The sequence below is a fragment of the Manis pentadactyla genome, chromosome 2 (genome assembly GCF_030020395.1).
Source record: "Manis pentadactyla isolate mManPen7 chromosome 2, mManPen7.hap1, whole genome shotgun sequence".
Classification (NCBI taxonomy): domain Eukaryota; kingdom Metazoa; phylum Chordata; class Mammalia; order Pholidota; family Manidae; genus Manis; species Manis pentadactyla.
In genome coordinates this window covers 210,267,254-210,291,600 of record NC_080020.1, presented here as the reverse complement: position 1 = coordinate 210,291,600, position 24,347 = coordinate 210,267,254, and the positions used below count along the sequence as shown (strand labels likewise).

At 36.6% G+C, this 24,347-nt stretch overlaps 1 protein-coding gene across 19 annotated transcripts in view; it reads left to right on the top strand.

Annotated features, from left to right (window-relative positions):
- Positions 1-24,347, top strand: part of BIRC6 (baculoviral IAP repeat containing 6) — a 285,292-nt gene that overhangs the window by 234,450 nt on the left and 26,495 nt on the right. For 14 of the 19 annotated variants that reach the window (XM_036931659.2, XM_057497290.1, XM_036931657.2 and 11 more), the window contains 3 exons: positions 8,164-8,309; positions 8,956-9,066; positions 23,696-23,913. In XM_036931659.2, the coding sequence (XP_036787554.2) occupies positions 8,164-8,309; positions 8,956-9,066; positions 23,696-23,913 (475 nt within the window). Of the gene's footprint in view, positions 1-2,621; positions 2,720-5,280; positions 5,454-6,736; positions 7,361-8,163; positions 8,310-8,955; positions 9,067-23,695; positions 23,914-24,347 lie in introns of those variants that run through there. The other 5 variants (XR_008995888.1, XR_005033811.2, XR_008995886.1 and 2 more) reach the window with 4 other exon arrangements.

Sequence of the window (24,347 nt, the reverse complement as noted above, 5' to 3'; positions counted from 1 at the left end):
TTTGAAAACTTTTATTACTATACATGTTCCATTTTTCAGATGCTCTCAGTATACCAATATTTACCCTTTTATGTCTTGCCTTATGCAGAAAAAAATGTACCAGTTTCTCATTTATTTATCCAGGAGGTCTTATTTCTGGTTTTTTTCTTTGGTTTTATGTTTTAATGACTTTTATGTTTAATACTTTTTATTTTTAAGCCTTCATGCAGTGGGAAGAAATAATTTTCTAGGGGCCAAAAAGAGAGAGGTAGAGAGACAGAGAAAGCACATCCAAGAACAAGAGAGCCTGACATCAAAAGTAGTAGGAGTAAAGAATGTATATGAGGTGTGAACAGTGTTACACTTGTGTCAGAGACAGCCTGTGATTAGATGTTAATTAGTCCAAGGTCACTACCACTTAAAATTATGAGGGATCAAAATCTTGTGAGAATGAAATGTTCATAACTGTCAGAATGATGACCTTGGAATATAGGAGACAAAAGTATCCTGCCATTCCTTTTGCTCTGCCAATTTGAAGTAACTTTGACTAGTATAGTGTTTACATTCCAGCCTCTGTGCTTTTATTGATTTGCCTTCTTGTTTCTTGAGAATAAACCCAACTGCCTTAAATTGTAGATAAGTTATAATAGACATATAGTGACATATTGCTATATAAAAATATAGAGAGGTAGTAATACTGTATGTAACCTTGACTTTTGTGTAGGATATAGTTTCAAAAATTCTTAGATGTGTATCATTAGTTTTTCCTGCTTTATGTAGCAAGCAAGAAAGTATTATCCTTGTTTGACAGAGAATGAAACTATTGCTTAAAGTTTAACATTAAAAACTTCACTAATGTGTAATTAATCTAGGGCTTAGCTCCCCAATCTCCTGATGCCTGTGATGTTCACTATCGAAAACAGTATATAAAAACAGACAAGTCAATTGACCCACAGTCCAGATACTTCTATTTTTATATACCATCGCTACCTCTTATCAAAATAAGTTCATTGACTACTGAGGTTTCATGCTTTTAAAATGGCTAGATTTGAGCCTCAGCAGGTTCCTGAAAACACTGATCAAGTGCCAAAATAGAATCTATTCTATTATTTAAATGATTAACAAGAAAAAAACTCATAAAATTATAAATTAACACTTCTACTTCAGCATAACATATCAGTGTAGAATGATTTTCTTTATCAAATTATATGAACTTTATATTTCCAGACAATTTCCAGTGTCTTCATTTTTCTCAGGCAAAATCTCAAGCAATCTTAATTGCTGAATTTGAAGTCTCTTACTAGGTAAGATTTAGTTTGTAACTAATCTTTCTGGGCACATCAGAATAAATAACCTGTCCAATAATATCTGTAGGTTTTTAGAGCTGTAAGGGACTATTTTTTTAGAGTTCAGGTAGTTCAGATGCCTGTTTTTATAGATGAGGAAAACAGGGTCCATAATGTTGTGATTTGTTCCAGGTTCTCTGATTCTTAGTGGCAGAGCTATGTTGAGAGCTCAGATCTCCCAATGCCCCAATCAAGTATATTTATCCACTGAATTAGCTTCAAAAGAACAGTTCGATTTGTGCATCAATAAGTAATTATTAATGGGGGAACTTAGAAACAAACCTGAGTTTTTGAGCTGGCTTTGTATATTTAAAAGTATTTTTAAGGATGATACAGTAAAGTAAAATTATTTTTTCATTGAAAAACTTGCTTTTGATAATTATAAAAAACTATATGCAATAGTGCAGATTCATAGTTTTTCTGATACTTTCTCTTACCCTTTTTCATTTTGAAGAGTTTTAAAATTAGCACTATGACAGGATATTAAAAGGCAGCATATTTCATTAGGTATGCATAGTATTTGAGTTGTACATAAGTAATAATTACTAGGGTTAGTAAAGTAAACTAAGCTTCACTGGTTTTTTTTGGTCTATTTAGTACGTGAATAGTTAGCAACTTTATAATTCTCTCTTAATTGAGGAGTAAGTGTCCTTTACCCATTTGGTGTTTTTCTTGCTCAAAAGAATTAATAAAACCAATTTCTTCAAAAATTTATTAGTTATTAATGTATGTATTTTTCCCCTACTGTCTTTTGGAACTGATTTGGTATTCAGTTGCATAGATTAGGCCAATGTGTTATTGATAAAATTATTTTCTCTATGTTGCGAGAAGTAGCTTCTCCCCAGCCCTTTATACATTGTATCATTTTACATCTCTTAAATTTTATTGCTATCTTAATGTACTTAATATATACATATATTATTAGAATGTCTGTGTCAATAATTTTTTTTCTTTTGGTATCATTAATATGCAATTACATGAGCAACATTGTGGTTACTAGATTCCCCCCATTATCAAGTCCCCACCACATACCCCATTACAGTCACTGTCCATCAGCATAGTAAGATGTTATAGAACCAGTACTTGTCTTCTCTGTGTTATACTGCCTTCCCCGTGCCTGCCCACCCCCTACATTATGTGTGCTAATCGTAATGCCCCTTTTTCCCCTTTACCCTCTCTACCCACCCACACTCCCCAGTCCCTTTCCCTTTTGTAACTGTTAGTCCATACTTGGGTTCTGTGAGTCTGCTGCTGTTTTGTTCCTTCAGTTTTTTTCTTTGTTCTTATACTCCACAGATGAGTGAAATCATTTGATACTTGTCTTTCTCCGCCTGGCTTATTTCACTGAGCATAATACCCTCTAGCTCCATCCATGTTGTTGCAAATGGTAGGATTTGTTTTCTTCTTATAGCTGAATAATATTCCATTGTGTATATGTACCACATCTTCTTTATCCATTCATTTACTGATGGACACTTAGGTTGCTTCCATTTCTTGGCTATTGTAAACAGTGCTGTGATAAACATGGGGTGCATATGTCTTTTTCAAACTGGGCTGCTGCATTCTTAGGGTAAATTCCTAGAAGTGGAATTCCTGGGTCAAATGGTATTTCTATTTTGAGTTTTTTGAGGAAAACCTCCATACCGCTTTCCACAATGGTTGAACTAGTTTACATTCCCACCAGCAGTGTAGGAAAGTTCCCCTTTCTCCACAACCTCGCCAACATTTGTTGTTTGTCTTTTGGATGGTGGCCATCCTAACTGTTGTGAGGTGATATCTCATTGTGGTTTTAATTTGTACTTTATATTTCTAATTAGTGCCTTTAACTGTCAAGAAGAAATTAAAGAGTTTATATAGCAATCTTGATATTTAAAGAATAAGCCAAAACACTCTTCCCTACTTACAATCAGTTATTGATCAACATTTTACTTTAGGCTCTTAAAAAGAAAGACCTTGAAAGCAGCTTGCAGTTACCTCCATTAATAAAGGGATTTGTGGCATGCATATCATAAGACTTGAAGCTTTTATGTAGGTATCTTTTCCACTTGAGTTGAAATGCAGTTTTTTAGTGTGAAAATTCATTCTGTTGCCTACAAAGTAATCACACAGTGAAGATGTGACCCCTTCAGCTTCAGACTGGTGAAATTCCACCTCCCGTTGGCCGTTCCAACTCTGTTATCTCAAAATGAGTCAAAGTACAGCCATACAAGTTTGATTTCTCTTTTGAGGAAGTATGACTCTTGATAACTTCCTTGGAGCAGGAACAAAGACAGTTATTTTGTCTTTGATATTCCTTACAGACTTTTCCTACTGAACTCCAGGGGGAAAAAATAATATTTTGTGTATTTAGTATTTGGTAATTTCACCAAAAATTTTAAAGAAGGACTTGCTATCAATCAAATAGTCTTAATTGCTAATAAGGATGTGACACAAATGTCTCTGTGAGTGTAAAGCATCTTCCTGATGCAAAGAAGTTCATCATATTTTAAAATAACTGAACTTTCTTACAGAGATATACAATTATTTTATTTAAGCAATAAGATTAGTTGACCTTCTTTAAAGGCATATTTTCTATCAAACTCTCTTATTTTAGAGAAAATTTAAGTTCCAACCCTCCAACTTCTTTTTCTTTGGAAAAATATTTCCTAGTTTCTTCTCTTTATCCTTTGCCTCTCAAATCTACAAAATGAGAAATGCCTTATTTCTTAGCCAAGAAGCATTTATTGTAACCTCATGTATTTTTTGGATTTTTTTTTTTTATAACCTTGAACAAGTTCAGCTGTTTATTAACCCTTTGACTTGATGATGGAGATAGTGATGCCAACATTTATTTTAATACCTGTTCTTTGCCTCAGTCGGATTGTCCCTTGGTGAAGCATATTATTTGTGGCAACTCCATTCCATAATAGCACACAGTACCTTTGTTAGGTCTTGTGATGTTTATTTTGATCTGAAAATTATTGTTTTTCTGTAATCTAGAAATCAGGTTTTTATTTTTTGAATTAAAAAAAGTTTTTAATATTTTCTTCTCCAAGTTTTGCTTTTATTTCTGCTTCCCAAGACAATGAAGATTTTATTTTCAACTTTGATTTAAATCATATTGAAAACTACAATGGTACTTCCACTTGGAAAGAGTTTAATAACAGAGGAATCTAGAGTCAAAAACTAAGCTTTCAACTAATTATGGACAGGATTCCTCTTACAGAGAGCTTTGCCCCAGTTACTGGTGCATTTCAATAATTATTTTCATATTTTCTGGAGACATTAGAAAAATAATTCTCCACAGTAGTATTTAAAAAATATCTTTCTGCTTGCTCTTAATCTTCATTTGTTTTAAACTATAATCCCTGGCAAAGAGCTTTAGAACTATGGAATATGATGTGACACATTATTTACAGATAAATGTAGAAGTTCATTCTCTTATAGTTTTAGAGTCTTAACTCTAAGATGCTAATTCTTGCAAGTTCTGAATCTGGAAATTTCAGCATGTTGTTTTCAGGTTACTTCTACATGGCTCTGCTGTTTAAATGTTTATTTCAACTGTGTGATACTTTTGACTTTAGAATTAGCACAGAGGATTGAAGTGGTCTTTCCAAATGTTCTACCAAGAAAATAGCTATATTAAGCTGTTTTGTGTATAGATTATAAAAGAACATAATACTGATGTTTTGTATATAGTCTTACAAATATCAGACTAATGTGGGTGATAGTATTAGCAGAGGCAGTCCTATATAACTGGATGTTGAGTTATGGGTATTGGGGTTTTTTAAAAATACTGTTTTCACTAGAGAGATTTGCCCATTTTGCTCACATCCTAGTTCAGAGTATATGTCACAGAGCCAAAGTTTGGTTAATTTGTTAGCTGTTCAGTTGGAATTCGCAGCATAGCGGAAATTGTTTGCAGATAATTCTGTGCAATAGTAGAAACTTCAGTTGATTCCTCGTATTTCTTCAGGGCAGTGATCACAACCAGATTCAACGTTTGCACAAAGCAGCGGATACCATGGTAGCGGCCGTCGCTGATTGCTTTTACCATGTTGGATCCATTTTCAGTCTCAAAGACCTACTTCCAGCTAGGTGCCTTGAACTCAAATAGCTTTTCACACAGACTTCAGGATGTGAGCTAAGGTATGGCCTTTTTTCATGAGCTGGGCCTACATATGGGTTGACAATAACCTGCAACTTTAATAGAAAAGAGACTACTTACTGGCTATAGTTTAATGTCAGACAATGACTAGTTGTAGTATCATTAGGCAGGTAGTGTTTTTGTTCTTTATATTTTTTAAGTTCTCTCACTTTTTGGAGATCATCCCTTTTTTTCCTGTACATTATTGTCAAAAAGACCATCCACATTAAAATTTTTCATTGTATCCTGATGTAAAGATTCACAAGATATCTGCTGTATGATTCAACCATTGTCTTCAATATGAGATGTATATGATCATTTCTTCCATGAATTTGGTGTAAGAAATAATATTTTTAAAACTTCTGTGGATTTTTGCACTATTTTCAAAAATTTTTTATTTTGTGATAAAAAAAGCATATGAAGTTTATCATGCTAACTACTTGTAATATTCTAATAATAGGCATTTCTCCTACTAATCATCTTTTAAAAACTGGAATTAGGTAATTGGTATTCATGAATAGGACTTGAAATTTAGAATAAGTAGTTTTCCAGTGGTAACTTGGTCTAAATTGCATTGATGCAGTTTTCTGCCCATGCCAGAAGTTCTTGTTGCATTAAGAAGAAAATACCCTAATTCTGGAAAAATAAGCTTCATTCCATATCTTCTTTTTCTGCTTATTAGTAAGATGTGTTTTTTAAAGTGAAATCTTTATAAAGAGTACAATGGATCAATTTATTAATGATAGATTTTAGGAAACCATTTTTGTTTTATTATAGCAGTAACCATAACTCTTCTGTTTTCTCAAACTATTTACTGTTGTTTTCTTATTAAGTAATAGTGACCCTGGTTATTAGAGAGAAAATCATTTATGACTGGTAGGGTACAGTTCAAAGGGGGTACTGTCAAGCAACTTAAGCACTTTTCTTGGCTCTTAGCGTTTGACACTGATTGTGACTAGCTATTGGTAAATGCACAAGTTGAGAATTTGAGCTTGTCTGTTGTCAAAAGCATACCTTTATTAAGTAAATTGTCAGACTATTGTACTATAGATTCAACTCTTAATTCATAGTATAAAAGGTGCAATATCTTATTTGATTCTAGCAGTAAAAATGATACTCGGTTGTAAGCATTTGTTCACTATATTCTCCTTACTTACATATGCAAACATATATGTTCATATGCATGTATACACCGAGAAGTTGATGACTGAAATATTAATACAGTATAACATCTACCAAGTGATGGGGAAGTTGAATGTGTTCTCTGTGACTTCTTATACCTCAGGGAAGATTAGAAGAGAGCTAGGAGAAAAGGCAATAAATAATCCAGTGACAATATATTAAGTCTTCAGTTAAATCACCATACCAGGTGAGGTAGTATATGCCTTATAGTTAAAAATATCTGTGGGTTCTAATTTTTTCACGTACTATGGGAACCAATTCAAAACACATGTGTAATGCTTTACCCATTTACCCTTGCAACTTACCTGAGTGACTCCTCTTAATTTACCTCTTTTTGTTTACCTAAACCCTGAATTGCTTCTGAGCAGTTATTTGTCTTTGTGATAAAGAACAGTTCATTTGTACATAGATAACATAATAATATTACTTTATTAAGAACTCTTCTACCTTCTGTTAGTCTAAAATAGTTCTCTCAGGCTCCATACCCACTTCGTGAAATTCTGTTTTAATATAATAGCCAGGTCCTTTTGTTGGTAGGTACACAGCTAGAAAAATAAGTGATAGGTAGTTTAGATTTTACCTTAGCATGAATATTTTAAACACCTTTATTTATATGTGATTTCAGTTTGTTTTAAATTATTTAGTGATTTAACAAAGATGTAGATTTTTTAGTGTCTAAGTAGTAGCGTAATGTTTATTTTGTGAATAAAATGCTAAGAGTTGAAATAGAAAAAAGGAGATTGATTTTTAATTGTTATTTTCAGTGAATCTTGAAATAAAATACTACTGCATTTATCTAGAAAAATTAAACTTTCTGATGCCTTATACACTGAAACCTTGCTGTAATACATCCTATTATGATACACAATTTGACATAGGTTGGGTACATTTTAGATGCTAAATAGGGAATATCTTTAAAGTGATTATGCCCTAAAACTTAGTGTTTAAATAAAGTTCCAAAGTATTAACATACCTAGTAGTTAACCTGTGTTTTACTCTGGAATATTTCTTTTTTTATCCCTTGAAAATTAAAATACTCTGAATGAAATAGTATCAAATAAATAGTATTCAAATTAAAAACTACATAAGCTACACATGGTTCTTTAATTCCCAAGTCTTAGAAGACAGAAGATAATCTATCACTTTGAGATACAGAAGTGATTTCTCTTCTTCTAGGTACTTATAATAACTCTAAGTGTGTCTTTATAGGTGTAGATCCAATTACATATCAGGTATCTGGGTCTTTTACTGTATGACATTTCTACAATGTTTATCTGTTGTCTGTTTTTGCATTTGAAGGGAAAACCTACCCAAAACTTTATTATTGTGGGTGTTATCCTATGGCTTCAAAAGCAACAATGAATCTAATTTAAACTATCCTTGATATATATCCTGTGTATGTCAAATATCCAACTATATATCCTACTGTTTTGATTTTAACCACTGTTACTGATGTTCGGAGGTACTTATTTTTCAATCTTAAAATCTTAATTTTCTTTGCATTTTTCTCCATATTAAAAAATTTTTCAGATCTAAAAGGGAAAATGTTAAAACAGGAGTAAAACCAGATGCATCTGACCAAGAACCAGAAGGACTTACTCTCTTGGTACCAGATATCCAAAAGACTGCCGAGATTGTTTATGCAGCCACTACCAGTTTGCAGCAAGCAAATCAAGGTACAATCTATTCCTTTTATGCTACTTTTCTTTTGATCCAAGATGTTTTATTTACTTACTGAAAACTGCCTTCTTCTTCCTCTGTGTTAATGGTTTTCAAGCAAGTTAATTTACCCAAAACTTTAGTTCTGTGTCCGGTTTTCAAGTTAATTATAACTAGTCTCTAACTTTAAAATATTTATTTGATTGCTAAGACTAAATTCAGTAGGCTGACAGCATGCATCATAAATCTCTCTTTCCTTGCTGTTGAACATTATGAAACTTAGAAATGCCATTATATTAGATAGAAAGTAGTAGTTAGGACTGTGCAGGCAAGTTTCATTAAAATTGGTATTTTCATGTATTAGCAATAGAAAATATAAATGATTTTGCATTATTTATTGTTTCACTTCTATTTTTGTCTGAATGGGTGAAACCTAATATTTTCAAAATTTAAGCTTGATTAATTGATAAGTAAAGCCCTACTAGTTATGTTTGTGAAATAGAAGGAAGTCTTTTACTCTTAAAGTGGTACAGGAGGAAGATACCTGTGAAGAGTTTGATAATTTTTTGGAATTCTAATTTGAACTCTAGAAGTTCATTGTTTTTTATTTTAATCTTCTAAAATATATACTTATATTATTTATCTTGAAATATTAAATAACAGAAAAAAAGCTAGGTGAATATTCAAAGAAGATGGCTGTGAAACCAAAACCTTTATCAGTATTGAAATCAGTTGAAGAAAAATATGTGGCTGTTATGAAGAAATTGCAGTTTGGTAAGTTAAAATTTTAATCTTTGTTTCTTTAGATCTCATTTTACATTTTAAAATAATGCTATTGAAATGTGTTCTAATAAATTAAAGATTTAAACACCTGCTTGTACCACGAATTATTTAAACTATCGATTCAGGAATCAGTGTTATATGTACTATGTAATAAAGTAAGCTTTCAACACTTTTTTCTTAAATTAGTTTCAAATTGTGCATATTTGGTGATAGTTTCTATGAGAAATGAAGTAAAAATTCCTTTTTCTTTCTGAAAGATTTGTTAAGTAAAGATTGTGGCACTTCTATTTTAAACCCTGTAGTGCACAGACCTGTGTGATACTGTTTATAGGTCTTCCCCTTTTCCCTAGGGTATAAACTCCTTGAAGACAGATACAGTTTCCTATTTATCATTTAACCCAAACAGCCTATCCCAGGACCTTGCACTTAGTAAGTTCTTGATAAAATTATCGCATAATTGCTAATAACAGTGTAGCATTGATGCTTTTCCATGTATTTAAAATTGTATGAACACAAAATCAAAAGTTATCATTGTGTCTAATGACAGTATTTGCCCTCGTAGGTGGTTTTAATTTAGTGTTATAATTTATTTAAATATCTTTGTTTTAATCTATTGGTGGGAGGGGTTAATGTGAATTACAGATAAGCTCAAGTCCACCTTTGTCTTTCTATGCTATATACATGACTTATAAAAATAAAGGACAACTTTAGGTCCTTCTAAATGTGCTTTAATAAAGGATTAAGAATTAGCCCATTAGTTATATTCTGTCAAAGTACTTGGAAGATTTCCCTGATGATCCTCCTTTATTCTATTAACTTAGTTCCAGAGTAATGCAAGAATAGAGCTTAGCATTTCTGTTCTCTAATTCCTAATCAGGGCAAATATATTAAAAAGCTTACTCCATTAAAAAATATATATATTTAATAACACTTTATGACATTTCATATTCCGAATTATTTGGGGAAAAATATTGTATACCATTCATTTTAAGAATAAATTGTGTTCTATTTTTAATTTTTACTTTTTTTAAGGTTCATTCTTTTTTTATTTATTAAGGTATTATTGACATACTCTCTTACGAAGGCTTCACATGAAACAACAACATGATTACTACATTCACCTATATTATCGTGTCCCACCCATACCCCATTGCAGTCACTGTCCATCAGTGTAGTGACATGCCACAGAGTCACTATTTGCCTTCTCTGTGCTACACTGTCTTACCCATGATCCCCCCCCACACACATCATGTGTGCCAATCATAATACCCCTAAATCCCCTTCTCCCTCCCTCCCCATCCGCCCTCTCCCACCCCTCCCCTTTGCTACCCGCTAGTCCCATTTTGGAGTCTGTGAGTCTGCTGCTGTTTTATTCCTTCACTTTTGATTAGTTGTTATACTCCACAAATGAGTGAAATCATTTAGTACTTGTCTTTCTCCACCTGGCTTATTTCATTGAGCACAATATCCTCCAGCTCCATCCATGTTGTTGCATATGGTAGGATTTCTTTCTTTCTTATGGCTGAATAATAGTCCATTGTGTATATGTACCACATCTTCTTTATCCATTCATCAACTGATGGACACTTAGGTTGCTTCCATATCTTGGCTATTATAAATAGTGCTGTGATAAACATAGGGGTGCATATGTCTCTCTGAATCTGAGATCTTGTTTCGTTTGGGTAAATTCCTAGAAGTGGAATTCCTGGGTCAAATGGTATTTCTCTTTTTTTTTTTTTTTTTTTTTTTTTTGGTATCATTAATCTACAATTACATGAACATTATGTTTACTAGGTTCCCCTCTTCACCAAGTCCCCCCCACATACCCCTTCACAGTCACTGTCGATCAGCGTAGTAAGACACTGTAAAATCACTACTTGTCTTCTCTGTGTTGCAAAGCCCTCCCCGTGCCCACCCCCACACTATACATGCTAATCGTAATGCCCCCTTTCTTTTTCCCTGCCCTTATCCCTCCCTTCCCACCCATCCTCCCCAGTCCCTTTCCCTTTGGTAACTGTTAGTCCTTTCTTGGGTTCTGTGATTCTGCTGCTGTTTTGTTCCTTCAGTTTTCCTTTGTTCTTATACTCCACATATGAGTGAAATCATTTGGTGCTTGTCTTTCTCTGCCTGGCTTATTTCACTGAGCATAATACCCTCTAGCTCCATCCATGTTGTTGCAAATGGTAGGATCTGTTTTTTTCTTATGGCTGAGTAATATTCCATTGTGTATATGTACCACATCTTCTTTATCCATTCATCTACTGATGGACATTTAGGTTCCTTCCATTTCTTGGCTATTGTAAATAGTGCAGAGATAAACATAGGGGTGCATCTGTCTTTTTCAAACTGGAGTGCTGCATTCTTAGGGCAAATTCCTAGAAGTGGAATTCCTGAGTCAAATGGTATTTCTATTTTGAGCATTTTGAGGAACCTCCATACTGCTTTCCACAGTGGTTGAACTAATTTACATTCCCACCAGCAGTGTAGGAGGGTTCCCCTTTCTCCATAACCTCGCCAACATTTGTTGTTGTTTGTCTTTTCGATGATGGCTATCCTTACTGGTGTGAGGTGATATCTCATTGTGGTTTTAATTTGCATTTCTCTGATGACAAGCGATGTGGAGCATCTTTTCATGTGTCTGTTGGTCATCTGAATTTCTTCTTTAGAGAACTGTCTATTCAGCTCCTCTGCCCATTTTTTAATTGGATTATTTGCTTTTTGTTCGTAGAGGTGTGTGAGCTCTTTATGTTTTTTGAAGGTCAATCCTTCATCGGATCTGTCATTTATGAATAAATTCTCCCATACTGTAGGATACCTTTTTGTTCTATTGATGGTGTCCTTTGCTGTACAGAAGCTTTTTAGCTTGATACAGTCCCACTTGTTCATTTCTGCTTTTGTTTTCCTTGCCCGGGGAGATGTGTTCATGAAGAAGTCACTCATGTTTATGTCCATGAGGTTTTTGCCTATGTTTTTTTCTAAGAGTTTTATGGTTTCATGACTTACATTCAGGTCTTTGATCCATTTTGAATTTACTTTTGTGTATGGGGTTAGACAGTGATCCAGTTTCATTCTCTTACATGTAGCTGTCTAGTTTTGCCAGCATCATCTGTTGAAGAGACTGTCATTTCCCCATTGTATGTCCATGGCTCCTTTATCGTATATTAATTGACCGTATATATTTGGGTTAATGTTTGGAGTCTCTATTCTGTTCCACTGGTCTGTGGGTCTGTTCCTGTGCCAGTACCAAATTGTCTTGATTACTGTGGCTTTGTAGTAGAGCTTGAAGTTGGGGAGTGAGATCCCCCCACTTTATTCTTCCTTCTCAGGATTGCTTTGGCTATTCTGGGTCTTTGGTGGTTCCATATGAATTTTTGAACTATTTTTTCCAGTTTGTTGAAGAATGCTGTTGGTAATTTGTAAGGGATTGCATCGAATCTGTATATTGCTTTGGGCAGGATGGCCATTTTGACGATATTAATTCTTCCTAGCCAGGAGCATGGGATGAGTTTCCATTTGTTAGTGTTCTCTTTAATTTCTCTTAAGAATGTCTTGTAGTTTTCACGGTGTAGGTCTTTCACTTCCTTGGGTAGGTTTATTCCTGATATTTTATTCTTTTTGATGCAATTGTGAATGGAATTGTTTTCCTGATTTCTCTTTCTATTAGTTCATTGTTAGTGTATAGGAAAGCCACAGATTTCTGTGTGTTAAATTTGTATCCTGCAACTTTGCTGAATTCTGATATTAGTTCTAGTAGTTTTGGAGTGGAGTCTTTAGGGTTTTTTAAGTACAATATCATGTCATGTGCACATAGTGACAGTTTGACTTCTTCTTTACCAATCTGGATTCCTTTTATTTCTCTGTTTTGTCTAATTGCCGTGGCTAGGACCTCCAGTACTATGTTGAATAACAGTGGGGAGAGTGGACATCCCTGTCTTGTTCCCGATCTCAGAGGAAAAGCATTCAGCTTCTCACTGTACAGTATGATGTTGGCTGTCGGCTTGCCATATAGGGCCTTTATTATGTTGAGGTACTTGCCCTCTATACCCTTTTTGTTGAGAGTTTTTATCATGAATGGATGTTGAATTTTGTCAAATGCTTTTTCAGCATCTACGGAGATGATCATGTGGTTTTTGTCCTTCTTTTTATTTATGTGGTGGATGATGTTGATGGATTTTCTAATGTTGTACCATCCTTGTATCCCTGGGATGATCCCACTTGGTCATGGTGTATGATCCTTTTGATGTATCTTTGAATTCCGTTTGCTAATATTTCGTTGAGTATTTTTGCATCTACGTTCATCAGGGATATTGATCTGTAGTTTTCTTTTTTGGTGGGGTCTTTGCCTGGTTTTGGTAGTAGAGTGATGTTGGCTTCATAGAATGAGTTTGCGAGTATTCCGTCCTCTTCTATTTTTTGGAAAACTTTAAGGAGAATGGGTATTATGTCTTCTCTGTATGTCTGATAAAATTCCAAGGTAAATCCATCTGGCACGGGAGTTTTGTTCTTGGGTAGTTTTTTGATTACTGCTTCAATTTCGTTGCTGGTAATTGGTGTGTTTAGATTTTTCTGTTTCTTTCTGGGTCAATCTTGGAAGGTTGTATTTTTCTAGGAAGTTGTCCATTTCTCCTAGGTTTTCCAGCTTGTTAGCATATAGGTTTTCATAGTATTTCTAATTTTATCTAATATTTCTTTGTATTTCTGTGGGGTCTGTCGTGATTTTTCCTTTCGCGTTTCTGATTCTATTGATGTGTGTTGACTCTCTTTTTCTCTTATGAAGTCTGGCTACAGGCTTATCTATTTTGTTTATCTTCTCGAAGAATCAGCTCTTGGTTTCATTGATTTTTTTCTATTGTTTTATTCTTCTCAATTTTATTTATTTCTTCTCTGATCTTAGTTATGTCCCTCCGTCTGCTGACCTTAGGCGTCATTTTTTCATCTTTTTCCAATTTCGATAATTGTGACATTAGGCCATTCATTTGGGATTGTTCTTCCTTCTTTAAATATGCCTGGAGTGCTATATACCTTCCTCTTAAGACTGCTTTTGCTGCGTCCCACAGAAGTTGGGGCTTTGTGTTGTTGTTGTCATTTGTTTCCATATATTGCTGGATCTCCATTTTAATTTGGTCGTTGATTCATTGATTATTTAGTAGCATGTTGTTAAGCCTCCATGTGTTTGTGAGCCTTTTTGCTTTCTTTGTACAATTTATATCTAGTTTTATACCTTTGTGGTCTGAAAAGTTGGTTGGTAGGATTTCAGTCTTTTGGAATATACTGTGGCTCTTTTTTTTTTTTTTTAATAATTATTTTTTATTGAAGGGTAGTTGACACACAGTATTACATTACATGAGTTTCAAGTGTACAACACAGTGGTAGAACATTTATATACATAATTCTAGGTTCCAGCTATCACCCTACCAGGCTGTTACAATATCTTGACTATATTCCTTATGCTATACATTACATCCCGGTTACTAATTTATTTTACCATTGGAAGTCTGTCCTTTTTTTTTTTTTTTTTTTTTTTTTTTTGTGAGGGCATCTCTCATATTTATTGATCAAATGGTTGTTAACGACAATAAAATTCTGTATAGGGGAGTCAATGCTCAATGCACAATCATTATTCCACCCCAAGCCTAATTTTTGTCAGTCTCCAATCTTCTGAGGCATAACAAACAAGTTTTTACATGTAGAACAAATTCTTACATAATGAATAAGTTACATAGTGAACAGTACAAGGGCAGTCATCACAGAAACTTTCGGTTTTGCTCATGCATTATGAACTCTAAACAGTCAGTTCAAATATGAATACTCATTTGGTTTTTATACTTGATTTATATGTGGATACCACATTTCTCTCTTTATTATTATGATTTTTAATAAAATGCTGAAGTGGTAGGTAGATACAAGATAAAGGTAGAAAACATAGTTTAGTGTTGTAAGAGAGCACATGTAGATGACTGTGGCTCTTTTTGTGGCCTACAATGTGGTCTATTCTGGAGAATGTTCCATGTGCACTTGAGAAGAATGTGTATCCTGTTGCTTTTGGATGTAGAGTTCTGTAGATGTCTATTAGGTCCATGTGTTCTAGTGTGTTGTTCAGTGCTTCTGTGTCCTTACTTCTTTTCTGTCTGGTGGATCTGTCCTTTGGAGTGAGTGGTGTGTTAAAATCTTCCAAAATGAATGCATTGCATTCTATTTCCTCCTTTAATTCTGTTAGTATTTGTTTCACATATATTGGTGCTCCTGTATTGGGTGCATATATGTTTATAATGGTTATATTCTCTTGTGGGACTGAGCCCTTTATCATTATGTAATGTCCTTCTTTATCTCTTGTTACTTTCTTATTTTGAAGTCTATTTTGTCTGATACTACTATTGCAACACCTGCTTTTTTCTCCCTGTTGTTTGCATGATATATCTTTTTCGATCCCTTGACTTTTAGTCTGTGCATGTCTTTGGGTTTGAGGTGAGTCTCTTGTAAGCAGCATATGGATGGGTCTTGCTTTTTTATCCATGTTATTACTCTGTGTCTTTTGATTGGTGCATTCAGTCCATTTACATTTAGGGTGATTATTGATAGGTATGTACTTACTGCCATTGCAGGCTTTAAGTTTGTGGTTACCAAAGGTTCAAGGTTAGCTTCTTTACTATCTTACTGTCTAACTTAACTTGCTTATTGAGCTATTATAAACACGGTCTGATGATTCTTTATTTTACTCCCTTCTTATTCCTCCTCCTCCCTTCTTCATATGTTGGGTGTTTTGTTCTGTGCTCTTTCTAGGAGTGCTCCCATCTAGAGCAGTCCATGTAAGATGCCCTGTAGAGGTGGTTTGTGGGAGGCAAATTCTCTCAACTTTTGCTTGTCTGGGAATTGTTTAATCCCTACTTCATATTTAAAGGATAATCGTGCTGGATACAGTATCCTTGGTTCAAGGCCCTTCTGTTTCATTGCATTAAATATATCATGCCATTCTCTTCTGGCCTGTAAGGTTTCTGTTGAGAAGTCTGATGATAGCCTGATGGGTTTTCCTTTGTAGGTGACCTTTTTTCTCTCTCTGGCTGCCTTTAATACTCTCTCCTTGTCCTTGATCTTTGCTATTTTAATTATTATGTGTTTTGGTGTTGTCCTCTTTGCGTCCCTTCTGTTGGGAGATCTGTATGCCTCCATAGTCTGAGCAACTATTTCCTCCCCCAGTTTGGGGACGTTCTCAGCCATTATTTCTTCAAATACACTTTCTATCCCTTTTTCTCTCTCTTCTTCCTCTGGTAGCCCTATAACGCAGATATTGTTCCTTTTGGATTGGTCACGCAGTTCTCTTAAATATTGTTTCATTCCTGGAGATCCTTTTATCTGTCTCTGCGTCAGCTTCTATACGTTCCTGTTCTCTGGTTTCTATTCCATCAATGGCCTCTTGCATCTTATCCATTCTGCTTATAAATCCTTCCAGAGATTGTTTCACTTCTGTAATCTCCCTCTGGACGTCATCCCTTAGCTCTTGTATATTTCTGTGCAGCTCTGTCAGCATGTTTGTGATTTTTATTTTGAATTATTTTTCAGGGAGACTGGTTAAGTCTGTCTTTGTAGATCCTCTCTCAGGTGTTGTCTGAACTATCTTGGACTGGACTAAGGTTGTTTGCCTTTTCATGGTGATAGCGGTGGCTGTAGGCAGGTTGTGGGTGTATCAGGTAGGAGAAGAGAGTCCTTTCCTGCTTGCTGGATGCCTTGCCCTTCTCCGCTGCCTGTTTCGGTTACCCGCAGTACTGGAGCAGCCACCAGGTTCATCCCCTAAGCTGCTGTGGGTGGGGTCTCCGTCAGAGCAGTGCAGAGTCCTGCGGGGAGTGGCAGGCATGCTAGGTGTGCTCCTCTTCAGTAGCGGTGCCTCTGCTGGGCAGCTGTGTACCAGCAGCCGCCTTTGGGTCTGGCCCGGGCAGCTGTGCGTCGGGCTGGGATTCTGGTCGGCTGCTGGGAACACGGCTGCTCACTCTGGCACTGCTGCAGGTGCATGCTGGCCTCTCCCCCGTGAACGTCTCCTGGGCTCCTCTGATGTCACTGCCGCCAGCGCACGCGGGCCGCACCCAGGTTGTTTGGTTGCTGCTGCAGCGGGCTCACACAAGCCGCTCCAGGTCCCCTCTGGCGCTGCCAGTACACACAATCCGCTCCCAGTCCCCTCCGGCACCACCGCCCCCAGTGCTCGCTGCCACTCTCCCACTACTGGGCCGGTATGTCGGGGTCCGCGCCAGGTGGAAGAATGACAGGCAGGCTGCTTAGTGCCATGATGGGCTTCAGAGCTGCGCTGTCCCCCAGGGAGTTAGGGCACCTAAAGTTCCCCGGGATTCCCAACTGCTGGCTACGTGTGCTGGGATGACTTCATGCAGCTGTCGGGTCCCTGTCTCTTTAAGACTTGCAGAAAGCATTCACTTTTCTTTTGTCTCAGGCATCGGCTGCGGGGACCTGCCCACAGGTTTTGCTTTTCCGTTTCTCTAATATCCAGCACCCTGTGCACCTTGTGTCTGCGCTCCGGGTGTGGATTTCTAGTGCTAGTTGTTTAGCAGTCCTGGGCTCTCACTCCCTCCCCGTTTCAACTCCTTTCTTCCCTCCGGGTCTTGGTGGGGGGGGTTGCGTTCGGGTCCTGCCTGGCCGCGGTTTGTATCTTACCCCCTTTGTGTGATGTTGAGGGCTTGCAGATGTACATGTATCCTGGCTGTTGTACTGCATCCACTGGTGTCTCTTTTAGGAATAGTTGTATTTATTGTATTTTCATAAATATATATGTTTTGGGGAGGAGATTTCCACTAAACTACTCACGCCGCCATCTTCCCATGATCTCTTTTTAGTTTTTTGAAGAACCTCCATATTCCTTTCCACAATGGTTGAACTAGCTTACATTCTCAACAGCAGTGTAGGAGGGTTCCCCTTTCTCCGCATCCTCGCCAGCATTTGTTGTTCTTATACTGGCCATCCTAACTGGTGTGAGGTGATAGCTAATTCTGGTTTTTATTTGAATTTCCCTGATAATTAGTGATGTGGAGCATCTTTTCATGTTCCGTTTGGTATCTGAGTTTCTTCTTTGGAGAATTGTCTCTTCATATCCTCTACCCATTTTTAAATCGGGTTATTTGCTTTTTGGGAGTTGAGGTATGTGCGTTCTTTATAAATTTTGGATGTTAACCCCTCGTCAGATATGTCATTGTTAAATATATTCTCCCATACTGTAGGATGCCTTTTTGTTGAGTTGATGGTGTCCTTTACCGTACAGAAGATTTTTAGTTTGATATAGTCCCATGTGCTCATTTTTGCTTTTGTTTCCCTTGCTCGAGGAGATGCATTCAGGAAAAAGCTGCTCATGTTTATATTCAGGAGATTTTTGACTCTGTTGCCTTCTAAGAGTTTTGTGGTTTCTTGACTTATATTCAGGTCTTTGACCCATTTTGAGTTTACTTTTGATAATGGGGTTTGACGATAATCCAGTTTCATTCTCTTGCATGTAGTTGTCAAGTTTTGCCGACACCAGTTGTGGAAGAGGTTGTCATTTCACCATTGTATATTCATGGTTCCTTTATCATATATTAATTAACCATATATGCTTGGGTTTATATCTGGGTTCTCTCTAGTCTGTTCCATTGGTCTATGGGTCTGTTCTTGTGCCAGTACCAAATTGTCTTGATTACTATGGCTTTGTAGAAGAGCTTGAAGTCGGGGAACATAATCCCCCTGGCTTTGTTCTTCCTTCTCAGGATTGCTTTCTCTCTTCGGGGTCTTTTGTCATTCCATATGAATTTTAGAACTATTTGCTCTAGTGCTTTGAAGAATGCTGTTGTTATTTTATAGGGATTGCATTGACTCTATAGATTGCTTTAGGCACTATAGCCATTTTAACAATATTAATTCTTCCTATCCATGAGTATGGGATGTGTATACATTTCTTGGTATCATCTTTAATTTCTCTCATGAGTGTCTTGTAGTTTTCAGAGTATAGGTCTTTCACTGCCTTGGTTAGGTTTATTCCTAGGTATTTTATTCTTTTTGATGCAATTGTGAATGGTATTGTTTTCCTGATTTCTCTCTCTGCTAGTTCATTGTTAGTATATAGGAATGCCACAAATTTCTGTGTGTTAATTTTGTATCCTGCAGCTTTGCTGAATTCAGATATTAGATCTAGTAGTTTTGGAGTGGATTCTTTAGGGTTTTTTATGTACAATATCATGTCATCTGCAAACAGTGACAGTTTAACTTCGTCTTTACCAATCTGGATGCCTTTTATTTCTTTGTGTTGTCTTATTGCCATGCCAAGGACCTCCAGAACTATGTTGAATAAAGGCAGGGAGAGTGGGCATCCTTGTCTTGTTCCCGATCTTAGAGGAAAGGCTATCTGGTTTTCGCTGTTCATTATGATGTTGGCTGTGGGTTTGTCATATATGGCCTTTATTATGTTGAGGTACTTGCCCTCTATACCGATTTTGTTGAGAGTTTTTATCAAGAATGGATGTTGTAATTTTTTGAGTCCTTTTTTTGGCATGTATGGAGATTATCATGTGGTGTTTGTTCTTCTTTTTGTTGATGTGATGGATGATGTTGATTGATTTTCTAATATTGTACCATCCTTGCATCTCTGGAATAAATCCTACTTGATCATGATGCATGATCTTTTTGATGTATTTTTGAATTCGGTTTGCTAATACTTAGTTGAGTATTTTTGCATATGTGTTCATCATGTATGTTGTTCTGTAATTTTCTTTTTTTGTAGTGTCTTTGCCTGGTTTTGGTATTAGAGTGATGCTGGCCTCGTAGAATGAGTTTGGTAGTATTCCCTCCTCTTCCACTTTCTGGAAAACTTTAAGGAGAATGGGTATTAGGTCTCCACTAAATGTTTGATAAAATTCAGTGGTGAAGCCATCTGGTATGGGAGTTTTGTTTTTGGGTCGTTTTCTGATTACCAATTCAATTTCATTGCTGGTAATTAGTCTGTTCATATTTTCTGCTTCTGGCTGAGTCATCCTTGGAAGGTTCTATTTTTCCAGAAAGTTGTCCATTTCTTCTAGGTTATTCAGTTTGTTATCATTTAATTTTTCATAGTATGCACTCATAATTCTTTGTATTTCTGTGATTTTTCCTTTGTCATTTTTTATTCTGTTTAAGTGTGTAGACTCTCTTTTTCTTAATAAGTCTAGCTAGGGGTTTATCTATTTTGTTTACTGGCTTGAAGAACTAGCTCCTGCTTTCATTGATTCTTTCCATTGTTTTATTCTTTTCAATTTTATTTATTTCTCCTCTAACATACCTCCTTCTACTGCTTTGGGCCTCATTTGTTCTTCTTTGTCTAGTTTCGTTGCTTGTGAGTGTAGACTGTTCATACGGGATTGTTCTTCTTTCTTGAAGTCGGCCTTTATTGCAGTATACTTCTCTTACTACGGCCTTTGCTGCGTCCCACTGATTTTGTGGTATTGAATTATTGTTGTCATTTGTCTCCATATATTGTTTGATCTCTGTTTTTATTTTGTTACTAATCCATTGGTTTTTAGGAGCATGTTGTGAAGCCTCCATGTATTTGTAGAATGTTTCTTTTCTGTGTGTAATTTATTTCTAGTTTCATACCTTTGTGGTCTCAGAAGCTGGTTGGTACAATTTCAATCTTTTTGAATTTACTGAGGCTCTTTTTGTGGCCTAGTATATGATCTATTCTTTAAAATGTTCCATTTGCACTTGAGAAGAATGTGTATCATGTTGCTTTTGGATGAATTGTTCTGTAGATGTCTGTTAGGTCCATCTGTTCTAATGTGTTTTTCAATGCCTCTGTCTCCTTACTTATTTTCTGTTTGGTTGATCTGTCCTTCAGAGTGAGTGGAGTGTTGAAGTCTTGTAGAATGAATGCATTGCATTCTATTTCCCCTTTTAATTCTGTTGATACTTTTTTCACATATGTCGGTGCTCCTGTATTGGTTGCATAGATATTTATAATGGTTGGATTGACCCCTTTATCATTATGTAATCTTTATCTCTTGTGACTTTCTTTGTTTTAAAGTCTGTTTTGTCTGATACTTGTACTGTAGCTCCTGCTTTTTTCTCCCTATTAGTTGTATGAAGTTCTTTTTCCATCTCTTCACTTTTAGTCTGTGTATGTGTTTGGGTTTGAAGTGAGTCTCTTGTAGGCAGCATATAGATGGGTTTTGTTTTTTTATCCATTCAGTGACTCTGTGTCTTTTGATTGGTGCATTCCGACCATTTACATTTAGGTTGATTATCGATAGGTATGTACTTATTGCCATTGCAGGCTTTTGATTCTTGGTTACCAAATGCTGAAGGGTAACTTCCTTACTATCTAAGAGTCTAATCTAACCCACTTAGTATGCTATTACAAACACAATCTAAAGGTTCTTTTTTATATTTTTTCCTGTCCTCATTTTTCTTCCTCCTCCATCCTTTATATATTAGGTATTATATTCTGTACTCTTTGCTTATCCTGTGCTAACTTATGGGGTAGTTGATTTGATTTTTTATCTGCTTAGTAATGCATTGTTCTACGTTGCTGTGGTTTTATTTCCCCTGGTGACATCTATTTAGCCTTAGAAATACTTCCATCTATAGCAGTCCCGCACTGTGGAGGTGGTTTATGGGAGGTAAATTCTCTCAGCTTTTACTTATCTGGAAATTGTTTAATCCCTCCTTCAAAATTAATGAAAACTTTACTGGTGAGAGTATTCTTGGTTCGAGGCCCTTCTGTTTCATTGCATTAAATATACCATGCCATTCCCTTCTGGCCTGTAAGGTTTCTGTTGAGACGTCTGATGATATTCTGATGGGTTTTCCTTTGTATGTGATCTTATTTCTCTCTCTGGCTGCTTTTAAAAGTCTGTCTTTACCCTTGATGTTTGCCATTTTAATTATTATATGTCTTGGTGGTGTCCTCCTTGGGTACCTTGTGTTGGGAAATCTGTGCACTTCCATGGCCTGAGAGTCTATCTCCTTCCCCACATTGGGGAAGTTTTCAGCAATTACTTCCTCAAACACACTTTCTATCTCTTTCTCTCTCTTCTTCTTCTTCTGATACCCCTATAGTATGAATATTGTTCCATTTCAATTGGTCACACAGTTGTCTCTGTATTCTTTCATTCCTAGAGATCTTTTTGTCTCACTGTGCCTCAGCTTCATTGTATTCCTCTTCTCCAAATTTCTATTTCATTTATCATCTCCTCCACCTTATCTAATCTGCTTTTAAAACCCTCCATTGTGTTCCTTAATGACTGCATCTCCACCCTAAATTCCTTCCTTAAGTTCTTGAATATTTTTCTGTACCTCTATGAGCATGTTAATGATTTTTATTAATCTCAGGAAGATTTATGAGATCAGTTTCATTTGACTCTTTTTCCGGTGTTTGTGGTATTTTTGTTTGAACCAGGTTTCTTTGATGTTTCTTGTTTGTGTGTGGCATCGTGTAGTTCTCAGAAGCTGTACTCTCTGGAGCTGCCCAGCCCCTGGAGCGATGTCGCTGGTCACAGGGGCGTGGTGCTAGTGCCTGGGGGGAGGAAAGAGTTGTTTCCTGATTCCTGGCTGCTGTGCCTATCTCTCCTGCCAGAACCAGTGGGGTGAACACACAGGTGTAAGCCTCTATGCATTGCGTTTGTAGCTGCTGTAGCCAGGGCTTTTCTGTGGCTGGCATGATGCCAGGATCGGCTTTGCCGGTTTGTGATCCAGGTGGGGGCTGGCTGGGAAGAAGGTGCAGTTTATCATGGTGGCGGGCCTTGGAGCTGTGTAGCCAGGCAGGGGGATGGAGCGCCTGAAGATTGTGATCGTTCCCAATCTGCTGGGCAGAGTGTATCTGGACAGTTTTGTGTACCTGTCCTTTCTCCTGAGCAATAAGCTCTGTGCAGTCCTTGCCACTTTAGCAGCCTTCTCGTTTTTAGGAAGTCTCTCAGACTGCCCACCCTGTTCAGCCAGATATGGATCTGTTATCCACAAGGAGCTGGAATCTCAGTCTCTCCAGGTATTCCACCTGTCTTAGCTTTCCAACCCCACTAATCACCAGAGCACCATGCAATGTAGGTTCATGCTCCCAGAGCAGCTCTCCAGGGCTAGGTGTTCAGCAGTCCCAGGCCTCCACTCCCTCCCTGCTGTTTCCCTCCCGCTGGTGAGCCGGGGTAGGTGAACGGCTTGAGTCCCGCTGTGTCACAGCTTTGGTACGTTACCCTGTTCCGTGAGGTCTGTTCTTTTCTCCAGTGGTATTGCAGTCTGGCACAACTTTCTTTCATGTTCCTCTTTCAGAATTAGTTGTATTAATTATATTTTCGTATTATATGTGGTTTTAGGAGGAGGTCTCACCTCTCACACCACCATCTTTAATCCACTCTCAATTGTGTTCTACTTTGCATTGTCTTTTAGCTAGTTGATAGAATCTGCCAGAATGTCCACACTGCTTAAAAATCATTTCTTTTGCTTCCATTTCATATTCCTTCTATTTAACAGTGGATGATACATAAATATGTATAGTTTGCTGTTCTTCCACACTGCAGTCCTCTCCATTTTGGGTGAAAGAGGGGCTAGTGATTTATTCGTGGTTTTTTGTTGTTGTAACAACTACACTCCATTCTGGGTTTTTTTCTTTCAGTATTTTTTCTTCTTCTTTTAGATACATTTGAGATGGTTTCTGAAGATGAAGATGGGAAATTGGGTTTTAAAGTAAATTACCACTACATGTCTCAGGTGAAAAATGCAAATGATGCTAACAGTGCTGCTAGAGCCCGCCGCCTTGCCCAGGAAGCTGTGACTCTTTCGACCTCACTGCCTCTTTCATCGTCTTCTAGTGTGTTTGTGCGCTGTGATGAAGAGAGACTTGACATAATGAAGGTAGGAAGAAACAACATGTTCCTGTAGCTCTCTGGCTAATCTATTTGTATATTACAGAGTACTAGAAGCAGCATGAATTTTAACAAATACAACAAAAATTCTGTTGACCATTTTAGACATCAGTGAAAAGAGTCCTTTTCTGATGTCAGTTTAGAGTATGTGGTTGAGTCTGTTCAGAATAGCAATAGAAGATGATACTAAAATACAGCCTGTCATAGTTTTAGAACACAGTAAGAAAAGATTTGGTGATAGTCAGTAGAAAATGTCACAGTATTTCTTCCTTGTCATCCAAGGTACTTCTCTCATGTTTTATACAATCAGTCTTCAAAATTCATTCTTTTTTTTTTTGTTCCTGGGAAATTTATGTATTTACAGATCCATAAGATCTATGAACTGTGCAATGATAATACAGTAATAAATAACCTGCACCTTTA